Here is a 13,369-nt window from a genome sequence, read left to right as displayed (position 1 = left end):
CTTGTCACTCATTTTTTTTCCAATAGCTTCATTACCAGTTTTGATGATTAGACTGAATCCTAGTCACTACACCTCTCCACATGTGAGGTCACCTTGTAAGTCACCATGACTTCAGCCTTTACTTATAAAAAATTAGTCTTGACTACCCAGGGCCAAATCAGCACCTATTTCAAGTAGCAAAGAAGTTTACCATAGGGATAAGAAATCAAGCAGCTTCATGACAATTCCCTATTTTATTTCTTTAAAAATTAAAAAGAATTGTGATCTATAATAATTAGAAGTACCTCAGTGGGAGCTATGCTTCCCACATATCTTGTTATTATATTGTACATATTACATGGAGTGTCGTGATGAGGCAGGCTTATTTTGTTACTCTATAGTTTTCTTTTATACTGCAATCGGCATGTAAAAACATGTTTATTATCACCTGTTATTAGAGAAATACAAATTAAAATGACAATGATATGTCATCTCACACTGATGAGAATGGCATGGATCAAAAATATTCAAGGATGGGGCTGGAGCTATAGTGCAGTGGCAGGGCATTTGCCTTGCACACAGTTGGCCCAGGATGAACTTGGGTTTAATCCCTGGTGTTCCATATGGTCCCCGAACCAGGAGTTACTCCTGAGCATCACTGTGTGTGGCCTCAAAGCACAAAAAAATTATTGAAGGACTTGAGAGATAGTACAAGAGATAAGGCCCTTACTTTGCATGCAACCAACCCCCCCCCCATTTGAAACCTCGGTACACCAAGTTTACCGTTGATCAGAGAGCTAAGAATAACCTCTGAGCACTGCTGGCTGTGAACCACGAACATCTCCAAAGACACTGCAAACAACTAGTATTGGTGGAGGCATGACCAGAAAAGGAGCACTCTTTCCCTGTCCTGTTCAGCCTTTCTGGAAAACAATATGAAGATTTCTCCCCAAAAGTGAGACTGGAGCTTCCCTCTGATCCAGCAAATTCCATTTCTTGGCATCTAATCACAAAATTAAAAAATTCATTGGGGGCCAGAGAGATAGCATGGAGGTAAGGCGTTTGCCTTTCATGCAGAAGGTCAATGGTTCAAATCCCGGCATCCCATATGGTCCCCCGAGCCTGCCAGGAGTAATATCTGAGCATAGAGCCAGGAGTAACCCCTGAGCACTGCCAGGTGTGACCCAAAAAAAAAACAAAAAACAAACAACAAACAACAAAAAATTCATTGAATAAGATACATGCACACTTTGTTCATTTCAGTGCTTAATACAGTAACCAGGGTACAGACAACCCAGATAAATGTCCAACAGCAAATGAGTGGACAAAGAAGTGGTAGATAAACACACAACAATGGGATGCTATGTATCCTGACATCACGTACTTCATTACAACTTGAGTGAAACAGTTTAAAGAAAATAAATTAGAAGAAGCATAAATACTGGATGATCTCCTTCATCTGCATAATATTGATCAATAAAACAGCAGAGTGGGCAGCATAGAGTGATACTAACTTTTGGCCAAAGGTTAAAGAATTGAGAAGGGGACAGGAGAAATAGCATAACGGTAAGGCAGAAGGTCGGTGGTTCGAATCCCAGCATCCCATATGGTTCCCTGAGCCTGCCAGGAGCGATTTCTGAGCATAGAGACAGAAGTAACCCCTGAGCACTGCCGGGTGTGACCCCCCCAGAGAGAGAGAGAGAGAGAGAGAGAGAGAGAGAGAGTGAGAGAAAGAGAGAGATTTGAGAATACTAAATTAAGTCTATGTGGTGGAAAGTTGGTGATAAGGTGAATTGCAAGTAATAGAAGAACATTAGCTCAAGGTCTTGGGCCTGTTACTGACTGAGGTGAAGATGTTATATATAAAAATTTCTCAAATGCTGAGGCCAGAGAGATAGCACAAAGGTAGGGTGTTTGCCTTGCATTCAGCCAACCCAGGACAGACCTAGATTTGATCCCCAGCATCCCATTTGGTCCCCTGATCCTGCCAGGAGCAATTTCTGAGCACAGAGCCAGGAGTAACCCCTGAGCGCCACCGGGTATTACCCAAAATCCTAAAAAAAAATTTTTTTTCTCAAATGCTAGTAGCATATAGTTTATTGAGCTAGTTCTAGTTTAAGAGACCTAAACTAGCAGCCGGTCTGCTAACAAAGGAATTCAAACCTTTTATTAACCTCTTCCAAGGACCTATTCCATGACAATGTCATAACAACACCACATTCACTGGCTCCTTCAGCTTGACCTAATTTTACCAATAAAAACTCCACCTTGGAGCCAAAGAGATAGCATGGAGGTAGGGCATTTACCTTGCATGCAGAAGAATGGTAGTTCAAATCCCAGCATCCCATATGGTTCCCCAAGCCGGCCAGAAGTGATTTCTGAGTGTAGAGCCAGGAGGAACCCCTGAGCTCTGCCGGTATGACTCCCCCCCCAAAAAAAAACCTCTACCTCATAAAATCCCCTGATTTTCAGAATGACTCGTGTTATTTTCTGTGTATTTGTGTTTAGAAATGGAATTTCATGATTCGTTGCTACTTTTAGTGATTTACAAAGTCTTTGATGGTGGTTTCTCATACACGTCATTCTAACCATTTAAATTCTATTTGAATCGCCTAGTCCTCAAGTTTGAGTTGAGTTTTAGATTCTCTGTCATTGTCAAGTTGTCTATGAAAAAAAGCTTGTAACTTCACAGAAGATTAAATAAAAATCCCTCTCTTTTCTTATGTCATATATGCAGATACAGTTTTTGCATAAGCTCAAATAATTGTGTTGGCGATGTGTATCAGTAAATCAACAGTTCTCAACTTTTTGGTTGTTTATTTGGGGGCCACCCAGCAGCTTTCAGGGTTTATTTCTGGTTCTGCACTCAGGAATTACTCCTGGTGAATCTCAAGGAACTATAAATGGTGCTGGGGATCAAATCCAGGGACTGGTCACATGTCAAAACAATCATCCTGCCAGCTGTAATCTCTCTCTAATCCAACATTTCTCTACTTATTAACTGTGCTGTACTTTCTGCCACTAGACAATTTGCTATAATAAAGTTCAAACGATTTTTCTATAAAACTAAGAAGAAAGAAAAAAAGAAAGGCTGGGGGCCAGGGGCCGAGTGACCTCAAGTGCATTCATGGGGAAAAAATAAGGACAGAACTAAATATCCAAGCCAAAGTCAATGACAATAGAATCAAGAGACCTAAATAAACTTTAGCAATCTAAACTTAAATGATCCTGTTATACTGGCAGGCCAAGGGGGCAAAGGGTGGTGGTATAAGATGCACTCTGGGTTCATTGGTGGAGGGAGGTCAAAATGGTAGTGGGAATGGCTGTGTCTTACTGTATATCTAAAATTCAGAAGCCAGAGAGATAGCTCAGTAGTAGGGTGTTTGCCTTGCATGCGGCCGACCTAGAACAGACCAGGGTTCGATTCCCAGTATCCCAAATGGTCCCCCAGCCTGCCAGGAGCGATTTCTGAGTACAAAGCCAGGAGTAACCCCACAGCGCCAGTGGGTGTGGCCTAAAAAATAAAAAATAAATAAATAAGTCAACTATGAAGTCTTTGTAGATCACAATGGTTTCAATAAAATAAAAAATTTTAAAAACACAAATAATGTTTTAAAAATAAAAAAGTAGGGGCCGGTGAGGTGGCGCTAGAGGTAAGGCATCTGCCTTGCAAGCACTAGCCAAGGAAGGACTGCGGTTCGATCCCCCGGCGTCCCATATGGTCCCCCCAAGCCAGGGGCAATTTCTGAGCGCTTAGCCAGGAGTAACCCCTGAGCATCAAACGGGTGTGGCCAAAAATCAAAAAGACAAAAAAATAAAAAATAAAAAAATAAAGTTAAACTTTATAAAGTTTAAACAAATAAAAATATATTATATATAATTTATATTTTCTGGCCAAAGTTTGTGTCTAATGATTTCATAGTCTCTCTGTCTTTCTGCCTCCAGAAATGCAGATCCCACGTGTGGCTTTAGCAAGTGTGGCAGTCAGTTTAGTGAGCATTGCCATGTGTGAATCTGGAATCCACTTCCTTGAACTCATCCCTACCGTCATCAGGTATGAGTTCATGAATGCTCTGCCAGGGTCCCAATTGTATGGCACCCAATGTGAAAAAAAAAAATACAATCAGGTGTTATAAAAGTTATCCATTGCAATAGTGGTCGTAATAATGAAAGACTCATAATAATTATAGCCACTTTTCTGAACACTATAATCGGGGCTAATCACTATTAACCATTTGAATACTCTTCAGGAATGGTCCAGTGGGAAACATTCTGTTTGGAATTTTTCTTTGTTTGATCTTTTACAGAGCACTTAGGCATCGCTGGTCATGTGGCACTAGTAAAGTGTCTGTGATAAATGCCCTTTTCAGATATTTGCTACATTTGCACTCTAGAACAACATTATTTTTTGTTTCTTTTTGTTTTGGGGCCACACCTGGCAGTGCTCAGGGGTTACTCCTGGCTCAGGACTCAGAAATCGCTCCTAGCAGGCTTGGGGTACCATACAGGATGCTGGGAATCGAACCCAAGTCCATCCCGGGTCGACCACGTGCAAGGCAAATGCCCTACCTCTGTGCTATAGCTCCAGCCCCCAACATTCTATTTTAAAGAATGAAAATAAATCTTAAAAAGACTTTGAACCTGGGGCCGGAGAGATAGCATGGAGGTAAGGCATTTACTTTTCATGCAGAAGGACGGCAGTTCGAATCCCGGCATCCCATATGGTTCCCTGAGCCTGCCAGGAGCGATTTCTGAGCATAGAGCCAGGAGTAACCCCTGAGCACTGCCAGGTGTGACCCAAAAAAAAAACAAAAAAAAGACTTTGAACCTGACAAAGATTCAAGAAGCTCATAAAGAAATATCTTTTTTTTTACTTTTCATATTTATTTATTTTTTTAATAATTATCTTTTTTTTTTTTTTTTTTGGTTTATGGTTTTTGGGTCACACCCGGCAGCGCTCAGGGGTTACTCCTGGCTGTCTGCTCAGAAATAGCTCCTGGCAGGCACGGGGGACCATATGGGACACCGGGATTCAAACCAACCACCTTTGGTCCTGGATCGGCTGCTTGCAAGGCAAACACCGCTGTGCTAGCTCTCCGGGCCCTTAATAATTATCTTTATTTAAAAACCGTGGAGAAATATCTTAAAAACAAATATTTGTCCCCAAAGTCTACAACCCAATTCCAGTTGTAAAATGGTGCTATTGGGTGTTGGATACTGTGTGACTGAAACTCAGTCATGAGCAACTTTGTAATTATGTATCACAATTAAAACTTATTTTAGGGGCCAGAGTAACAGCACAGGAGAGAGGGCATTTGCCTGGCATGCAATCCACCTGGGTTTGATCTCCTGCATCCCATATGTTCTTCCCAGCCTGCCAAGTGTGATTTCTGAGAGCAGAGTCACACCCTGAGTGCCACCGGGTGTGACCCAAAAACAAAGCAGAGAATATGTTTAAACCTGTGCTATATTCAGGGGACCAGAGAGATAGCACTGTGGTAAGGCATTTGTCTTGCACACAGCTGACCCAGGACGGATGGTGGTTTGAACCCCGGTGTCCAATATGGTCCCCTGAGGCTGCCAAGAATAATGTCTAAGCTTAGAGCCTGAGCACCTCTGGGTGTGACCCAAAAAAATTTTTTTTCTGTGACCAGAAAAAATAAAATAAAGTTTGCTATATTCAAAGAGCAAGGAATTGTATTTAGAATGCAGAGAAGGGACCATTATGACAATGAGAACTGGAAATGATCACTCTGGACAAGACCTGGGTGGTGAAAGGAGGTAAAGTGATATGCATGCTATCTTTTCAGTAGCCATATTGCAAAGCATTGTTTAAAAGGATGGGGGGAGAAAGAGGAAGAGACAGAGACAGAGAGAGACAGAGACAGAGAGAGACACAGAGAGAGAGAGACAGAGAAGAAAAATGTCTATCATAGAGGCAGGAAGAGAGGAGGCCAGGGGGGAGGCAGGAACCAAACCAGGGACATTGGTGGCAGGAAATGTGTCCTGGTGAAAGGTGTTGGACATTATATGACTGAAATTCAATCATGAACAACTTTGTAACTGTATCTCATGGTGATTCAAAATCATTCAGAATAAAGACAAGTTTGCCGATGAGTCTCCCCCCAAAAATTGTGCTATATTAACTTCTAATCAACTAAGAATGAGATCATAAATGACATGTGTGTGTTTACCAGATTGTCATATATTGTTGTTCATGTTGTTTACACTTCAGGGCAAGAGCTTTAGGAATAGACACAATATCATCTCGGTGCGGGGCAGTCCTCGCTCCCCTCTTGATGACCCTGGTGGTGTATCATCCTTCTTTGCCCTGGATCGCCTACGCCATCTTCCCTATCCTTGCTGCTCTTCTTGTTTTCTTCCTACCTGAAACCAGAAATCAACCATTGCTTGATACCATTAATGATGTGGAGAAGAAGTGAGTAAACCAGTTTCTTTCTCCCTGGGAGGAGCTTGCCACTTAGGGTTGTGGGTGAGAAGAACAAGACACAGAATGGACCCCACAGTTTCCCTGGTGGGTGAGGTTCATCATTCTAGGATATTTCTGTCTTGAACCATAGCAGTTTGGGGGGGTTGTTTGATTTTTTTGGTTTTTGGGGGTTCACACCCAGTGGCACTCAGGGGCTACTCCTGACTCTCTGCTCAGAAATTGCTCCTAGCTGGCTCAGGGGACCATATGGGATGCCAGGATTTGAACCACTGTCCATCCTAGGTTGACTGCATGCTAGGCAAAAACCCTACCACTATGCTATCTCTCCAGCCCCAGTGGACCATAGCAATTTTAATGGTCAAGGAATGGGAGTTAGCACTGCCATGATGATACGTATTCTCTTCCCTCAAGAGAACTGGATATATGGCTCAGGTGGTAAATCTTAAGCTTTGCATGTGTGTGGTCCTAGGTTCCATCTCAGACAAAACATGATCCAAGACAGCCCCTGAGCACTGCCTGCAGAGTTCCTCGCGGGTGCCAGCATGAGTGACTATTAACTGACTGGCCATCTCAAAACTAAGTTGGAAAGATCGTGTAGTAGGAAGACAACTTGCCTTGCATGTAGCCAACCCAGATTCTATCTCCAACACCTTTGTAATGTCTCCTGAGCCCCACCAGGAGTGAGTTCTCAGCACAGAGTCAGGAGTCAGCCCTGAATACCACTGGGTATGACCCCAAAGTTGAGAGAGAGAGAGAGAGAGAGAGAGAGAGAGAGAGAGAGAGAGAGAGAGAGAGAGAGAGAGAGAGAGAAGAGAGACATTCATATTATTTGATAAATCTCAGATATCTAAGGTCTTAGGCTCAGAAGAAATAAGAAACTCAGTGGCCAATACCAGAATAATGTGAGAAGCACCGAACAGAGTTCAAGACTCTCTGCAAAGATGCCTATTATTTTAGTTGCACTGAGATTCAGACTAGTTTTTAGCACAAGTAAAGAAAGATTAAAGCTAAAGAAAAAAATCTAATTTTTATTTTAATATATATTATATTTGTTTTGGGGCCACACTCAGGGGTCCTCAAAGGTTACTCCTGGCAAACATGGGGTCCATATATGATGCCAGAATCAAATTCTAGGGAAAAGGAAAATGGAGCCCTTCTCTTTCTTCAACTTCAGCCATCAAAATTATAACAATGTTGTCATAAGGAAAGCCTCTCAGACTGTGAAAAAGAATTGAGAATCCAGAAACAGAGCCTCAGATTTAGGGACAGTTAATCTTCAATAACAGAGCAAAAAAGTATGAAGTGGAGCAAGGAAAACGTCAATAAATGGAGTTGGGAAAACTGACAAGTCACAAGTGCAAAAAAAAAAAGTGAACTCAGACCTCTTTCTAATACCATTCACAAAAAAATTAAAATAAAAATGAATTAAAGAAAATAAATGAATTAAAGACCTCAAAATCAGACCTGAATCCATAGATCATATCAAGAAAAGAATAGGTAGAACACTTGATGGCATTGAATACAGAAGTACAGAGGTGTCTTCAATGATTCAGTGACACTGACCAAACAAATGGAAGCAAAGATAAACAAATGGGACTATATTAAACTAAGAAATTCTGTACCACAAGGACACATTGGATAAATTAAAGACTGTCCACAAACTATGAAAGATTTGCTCAACACTCATCTGATGATGACAAAATATCTCCAAGATATAGAGAATATACAAGAAAAAAGCCAACACATCGAATCATGGGAAGGAAACATAAACAAAACCTTTCTCAAAGAAGACATACAGATGACCAAAAGGTAGATGGAGAAAAGCAAATCAGAACAAGATATCACCCCTCCCCAATGAGACTGGAACTCATCACAAAGAACAAAAATAACCAGTGTTGGCTTGGATGTGGGGGAAAGGGGCACCTTCATTCATTGCTAGTGGGAATGTCAACTGGTCCATCCTTTTTGTAAAACAATATGGCTACTTCTCCAAAAAATAGGAACCGAGCTTCCCTATGACCCACCAATTTCACTTCTTGGCATCTACACGAAGGGCTCAAAAACTAGTCAGAAAAGACACCTGCATTTTTTTTTTTTTTTTTTTTTTTTGGTTTTTGGTTTTTGGGTCACACCCGGGAGTGCTCAGGGGTTATCTCCATGCTCTCTCCGGCCCAGACAACTGCATTTCTAAGTTCATTGCATCACTGATCACAATAGCCAAAACCTATAAACAACCCAAGTGTCCAACAACTGATAACTGAATAAAGAAACTGAGGTTGGAGCGATAGTGCAGCAGATAAAGCACTTGCCTTGCAGGCAACCGACTGTAGCTCAATCCCTGGCATCCTGTATGGTCCCCACGCCCTGCTAGGAAAGATTCCTGAGTGCAGATCCAAAAGTAAGACCTGAGCACCACCAGGTGTGTCCCCAAAACAAACAAACAGATATTTAATCCATTCTTTGATGTTCTAAAAGTGTCAAAGATCTAATGAGATCTTAGAAAGTTTAAGCTTAAATCGATGAGCTTTCAAAATTGCATTTTGGGGGTCTGCCTGCATAGATATTAGGCCTTTTCCAGAATCCCCTCCAATCCCTGTCAAAATCCCTGCCATTCCTTTGTGAATGTAGAGAGGGGATGGGCATTGAAATAGACTTTAAAATAAATTTTAAAATAAAATAAAAAGCTGGGGCCAGAGAGATAGCATGGAGGTAGGGCATTTGCCTTGCATGCAGAAGGATGGTGGTTCTAATCCCAGCATCCTATATGGTCCCCCAAGCCTTTCAGGAGCAATTTCTGAGCATAGAGCCAGGAGTAACCTCTGGGTGCTGCCAAGTGTGACCCAAAAATTAAAAAAAAAAATGACAGAGGGTAAAAGTTGCACCTGGAGTTGAGATAAACTTATTTTTTTCTTTTCTGGTTTTTAATGTTTATGTTTGCTTGTTTATGTTTGTTTTTTCCTAGCCAAAAAACACCCAACAAAGGAAATATAAAAGACTCCTACATGAAAGTGACAAAATTTTAAGATTTTATCAAATAATTAATGAGGAAAAGAAAAATATGAGAGAATAAGACAGGAGTTTTCTTGTTTTGTTTTGTACCTACAACCTAGCAAGAAATAAAATTGTGACATTGGTTTGCAATTAAATAATTTGTGGAAACATGTAATTCCATGAAAAAATTTTTTTCAAAGTTGAAAAGGTGAAGCAGCTAGTATAAAATAAATGTGTTACATGCTTGTCAAGGAGAAACTAGGGGTGGGAAGGAGTCTGGGAACATTGATGGAGGAAGGGAACACTGATGATGGGATTGGTGATGAACATTGTATGCCTTAAACAACTCTATTATGAACAACTTTGTTAATCATTGTCTTAACAAAAAATAAAAATAAAATTAAAAAATAAAATTTTGGGGCCGGAGAGATAGCATGGAGGTAAGGCGTTTGCCTTTCGTGCAGGAGGTCATCGGTTCAAATCCCGACGCCCCATATGGTCCCCTGTGCCTGCCAGGAGCAATTTCTGAGCCTGGAACCAGGAATAACCCCTGAGCAGTGCTGGGTGTGACCCAAAAAAAAAAATAAATAAACACAAAAAAAATAAATAAATAAATAAAATTTAGCTTCATTGAAAAAAGAAAAATCATTAATCATGTTAGTGGGTATATAATTCAGAAGTTCAGGGAAACCAGGAAATGCAAACAGAGTTCGCAATATAGGCTGAATTATGTGTTCATCATACATGTACAAAAATCAGAACATTAAGTATATGCCACCAGAAATCAAAGGAAGTCCAGAAGCAGATACCAATGTAAATACGGTCATGCATGATCTTTTGAGATCACACATCGCTAGTGATTAAAAATAGAAACTCAATTATGAAAATGTTTGTAACCATGGTGCTTAAATAAAGAAATTATTTTCATAAAAAAAGCAGTCTCTTTCAGCTGCCCTGCAACTATCCTGTCTCTGCTCTCTCCATGCACAGAGTCTGCCAGCTAACTGCCCAAAAGACCCTGACCGGCTAGTTTGACACCTATTTATTAGGGTCTCAACAGCACCCTCCACCTGGAAGGTCGTAGGTGGGAAAGCAGGCAGGGAAACTGATATTGAAGACAAATATTATAAAGACCTCCAAATACCTAACATTACTTACCCTTCAATCTTTTTAAGGTTCCAATATTATGTCTAGTGTTTTATATTACCCTATTTTATGTCATGATATTTTAGAAATAAATGAAAGAAATATTTTGAAAAAAGAAATTAGGGTACCATATGGATAGATAGATATATTTATATATAATAATATAGATTATTTCTATATAAATATAAATTTAGAATTTTATAGAATTAAGAAGGTAGAAAATGTGAGGTGCCTCTTCTCCCAAAGCTCTAAACTTTGTATTGAAATGTTAATATCACTTGGATGGTCAGACCCACTCACATCTGGGGAGGGGGGTCTTCGGTTTGGAATAAAGAATAAAAGGTGCTGGCTGGAGGAGGAAGGAAGGGGGGAAGTAAGGAAGCATGGAGAGCAACTGAAAGGGAGACAGAGAGAGCACATGAGAGAAAGAGATGAGTTAGGCAGACATGGCGCAGAGTCTGAATATGGCATAAATAGGGCCGTGGAATAAAGTAGCTGACTCATAAAACTTTAACTGACTGCTTATAATTATTTCTACTCTGTTATCCTGCATCTTCAGTCCCGCCAGCAGGAAAAACAAGAGGTGTCCAGCCAAGGCCTCACCCCACCACGTGGACTTTCTCCATTAGGCATTATATTTTTTTAATATCTTTATTTAAACACTGTGATTACAAACATGATTGTCGTTGGGTTTCAGTCATAAACAGAACAGCCCCCTTTACCAGTGCAGCATTCCCACCACCAATGCCCCCCATCTCCCTCCACCCACACCCCCTGCCTGTATTGAGACAGGCATTCTACTTTTCTCACTCATTAACATTGTCATGATAGTATTTGTGTAGGTATTTCTCTAACTGCACTCACTCCTCTTTGTGGTGAGCTTCATATCATGAGCCAGTCTTTCTGGCCCTCATCTCTGGGCATAATTTACAATAAAGACACTATATTTTATATTAAATCAACACACCAGTCTTCCAGCTAGAAATTCTGGGGCTCCCACTGGAGGAGGTAGGTGAGTGAAATCCCTACCCAGCTGAAGTCCCAGCAGCTGCATCCACACCATACGGTTGCCAACATGCCAACAACCCAACTTCACAGCTTCCTGATTAATCTCTGCAGACCAGTAAGAATTCCAGTTTGGGAGCTGATAATTCTGGAGCCTTCTCAGAGTGAAGGTGGGCAGCCTTCCCCCCTTACTTCTGGAAGTCTCAGCAGCCACATCTATAGTCCACAGCCTCCACAGAGTAAACCATCAGCCCAGCTCTAATAATCTTGGAATTCTTAGAGCACCCAGCACATCATCTCCAAATTCCTGAATCCTGACACCTCAGGAGGAGCATGCCAAATCAGATAGGAAAGTAGCACAGAAGCTCCCTCAATTCAACAAAAAGAGCATTACAGAATGCTCAACAAGCAGCAAATAGCTTAGTAAATCTTTAGACAATGACTTCATGATCCCATTGTGAAATATAACAATTTTCAGAAATTTTCTTTTACTGAAGTTTTCTCCCATAATTCTATCACCATTTAGTTGCAACAATCAATACAAAATAAATTACTTTGAGTCTGCCAAGGGAGCAGGCTTGGTGGCGGGTGGGAAAGTGAGGACAAGGGTGGACAGGAATGTTACATTGGTGATGGGATTGGTGTTGGAATAGGGAATGCCTGAAACAACTGTATTATGAACAGTTTTCTAAACCATGGTGTTTAAATAAAGTAATAAAATATAAATAATTTAAAATGTGTCAAGGGCCTGAGTGATAGTACAACAACAGGTGCCCTTGCCTGTGGCCACCCCAGGTTCAATTCCTGACATCCCTTAGGATCTTCTGAACACTTCTAGGAGTAATTACTAAATGCAGAGCCAGGAATAAACCCTGAACATCTCTGGGTGTGATCCAAACCCCCCCCCAAATTTAAAAATGTGTACAGTACAAAAGAGGAAAGACTGGACAGATTCACAAAGTTAGTCAAAATGGTGCTTAGTGCCTATACTTGGTAGTTTTATGGTTCAACAGAAACTTAGTAAGAAATAGTTTAATCTATTATTTATTATTGAATTAGACTTTCTCTACCACATACTAATTTCACCAGAGTTACCTATGGATTAGCACATTAACATTTTATTATCAGGTCTGGCGACAGGAATACAGGCATTTATCCTACATGCAACTAACCCCAGCTCAAGTCTCAGTCATCCTTCTCTGAGCATCATCACATCAACCCGTGGGACCCCAGAACCTCAGAACCCAAGCAGCACCATATTCTATAACTCTCACATTGAACAGTCAGAAAGAATCATTGGATGGGACCCCAACTCTCCTGAGCAAACTTTAGGAGACAAAAAGAGGGAGTTATATTGTATGACAATCTTTTGCGTTCAAGACAAAAATCTGCCATTGTTCTAAAAGAACAATGTCAAAGAACATTGTCAAATCCCAAATGGCTTTGAAAATTAGTTTGTGTTACAAATCCAATCATATTTCTTGATTAGTTCCACCTAAAATTACTAGGTGAAATATCACTTATAGGTAAATGTTAAAGTGCAATAAGGATTAGCACTCCAAAGACAACTGACATTGACTGAGTCACAGGTACTGTCAATCTGCTTTATATACTGTCTATGCTGTCAAACATTAAAACAAGAAGCAAGAACCCTATTTCCACACATTTGAGCAGATGTATTCAAATTATAGTTCAGCCTCATTTTTCACACCGCGCTGCAATTGCTAAGGAAATTTCTATATTTAAACATTATTTAACTGTACAATTGAGGAGTTTTTAGCTAACAATCTCAAGAGA

General features: G+C 40.6%; 1 protein-coding gene across 1 annotated transcript in view; it reads left to right on the top strand.

Annotated features, from left to right (window-relative positions):
• Positions 1 to 9,478, top strand: part of LOC126017631 (solute carrier family 22 member 10-like) — a 31,032-nt gene extending 21,554 nt beyond the window's left edge. Inside the window, exons 8-10 of the mRNA XM_049779651.1 lie at positions 3,925 to 4,033; positions 6,215 to 6,418; positions 9,393 to 9,478. Coding sequence (XP_049635608.1) covers positions 3,925 to 4,033; positions 6,215 to 6,418; positions 9,393 to 9,453 — 374 coding nt within the window. The 3' untranslated portion in view covers positions 9,454 to 9,478. The remainder of the gene's footprint in view (positions 1 to 3,924; positions 4,034 to 6,214; positions 6,419 to 9,392) is intronic.
• Positions 9,479 to 13,369: the final 3,891 nt, after the last annotated feature.

The sequence above is a fragment of the Suncus etruscus genome, chromosome 9 (genome assembly GCF_024139225.1).
Source record: "Suncus etruscus isolate mSunEtr1 chromosome 9, mSunEtr1.pri.cur, whole genome shotgun sequence".
NCBI lineage: Eukaryota > Metazoa > Chordata > Mammalia > Eulipotyphla > Soricidae > Suncus > Suncus etruscus.
This window is presented reverse-complemented; position numbering and strand designations above follow the sequence as displayed.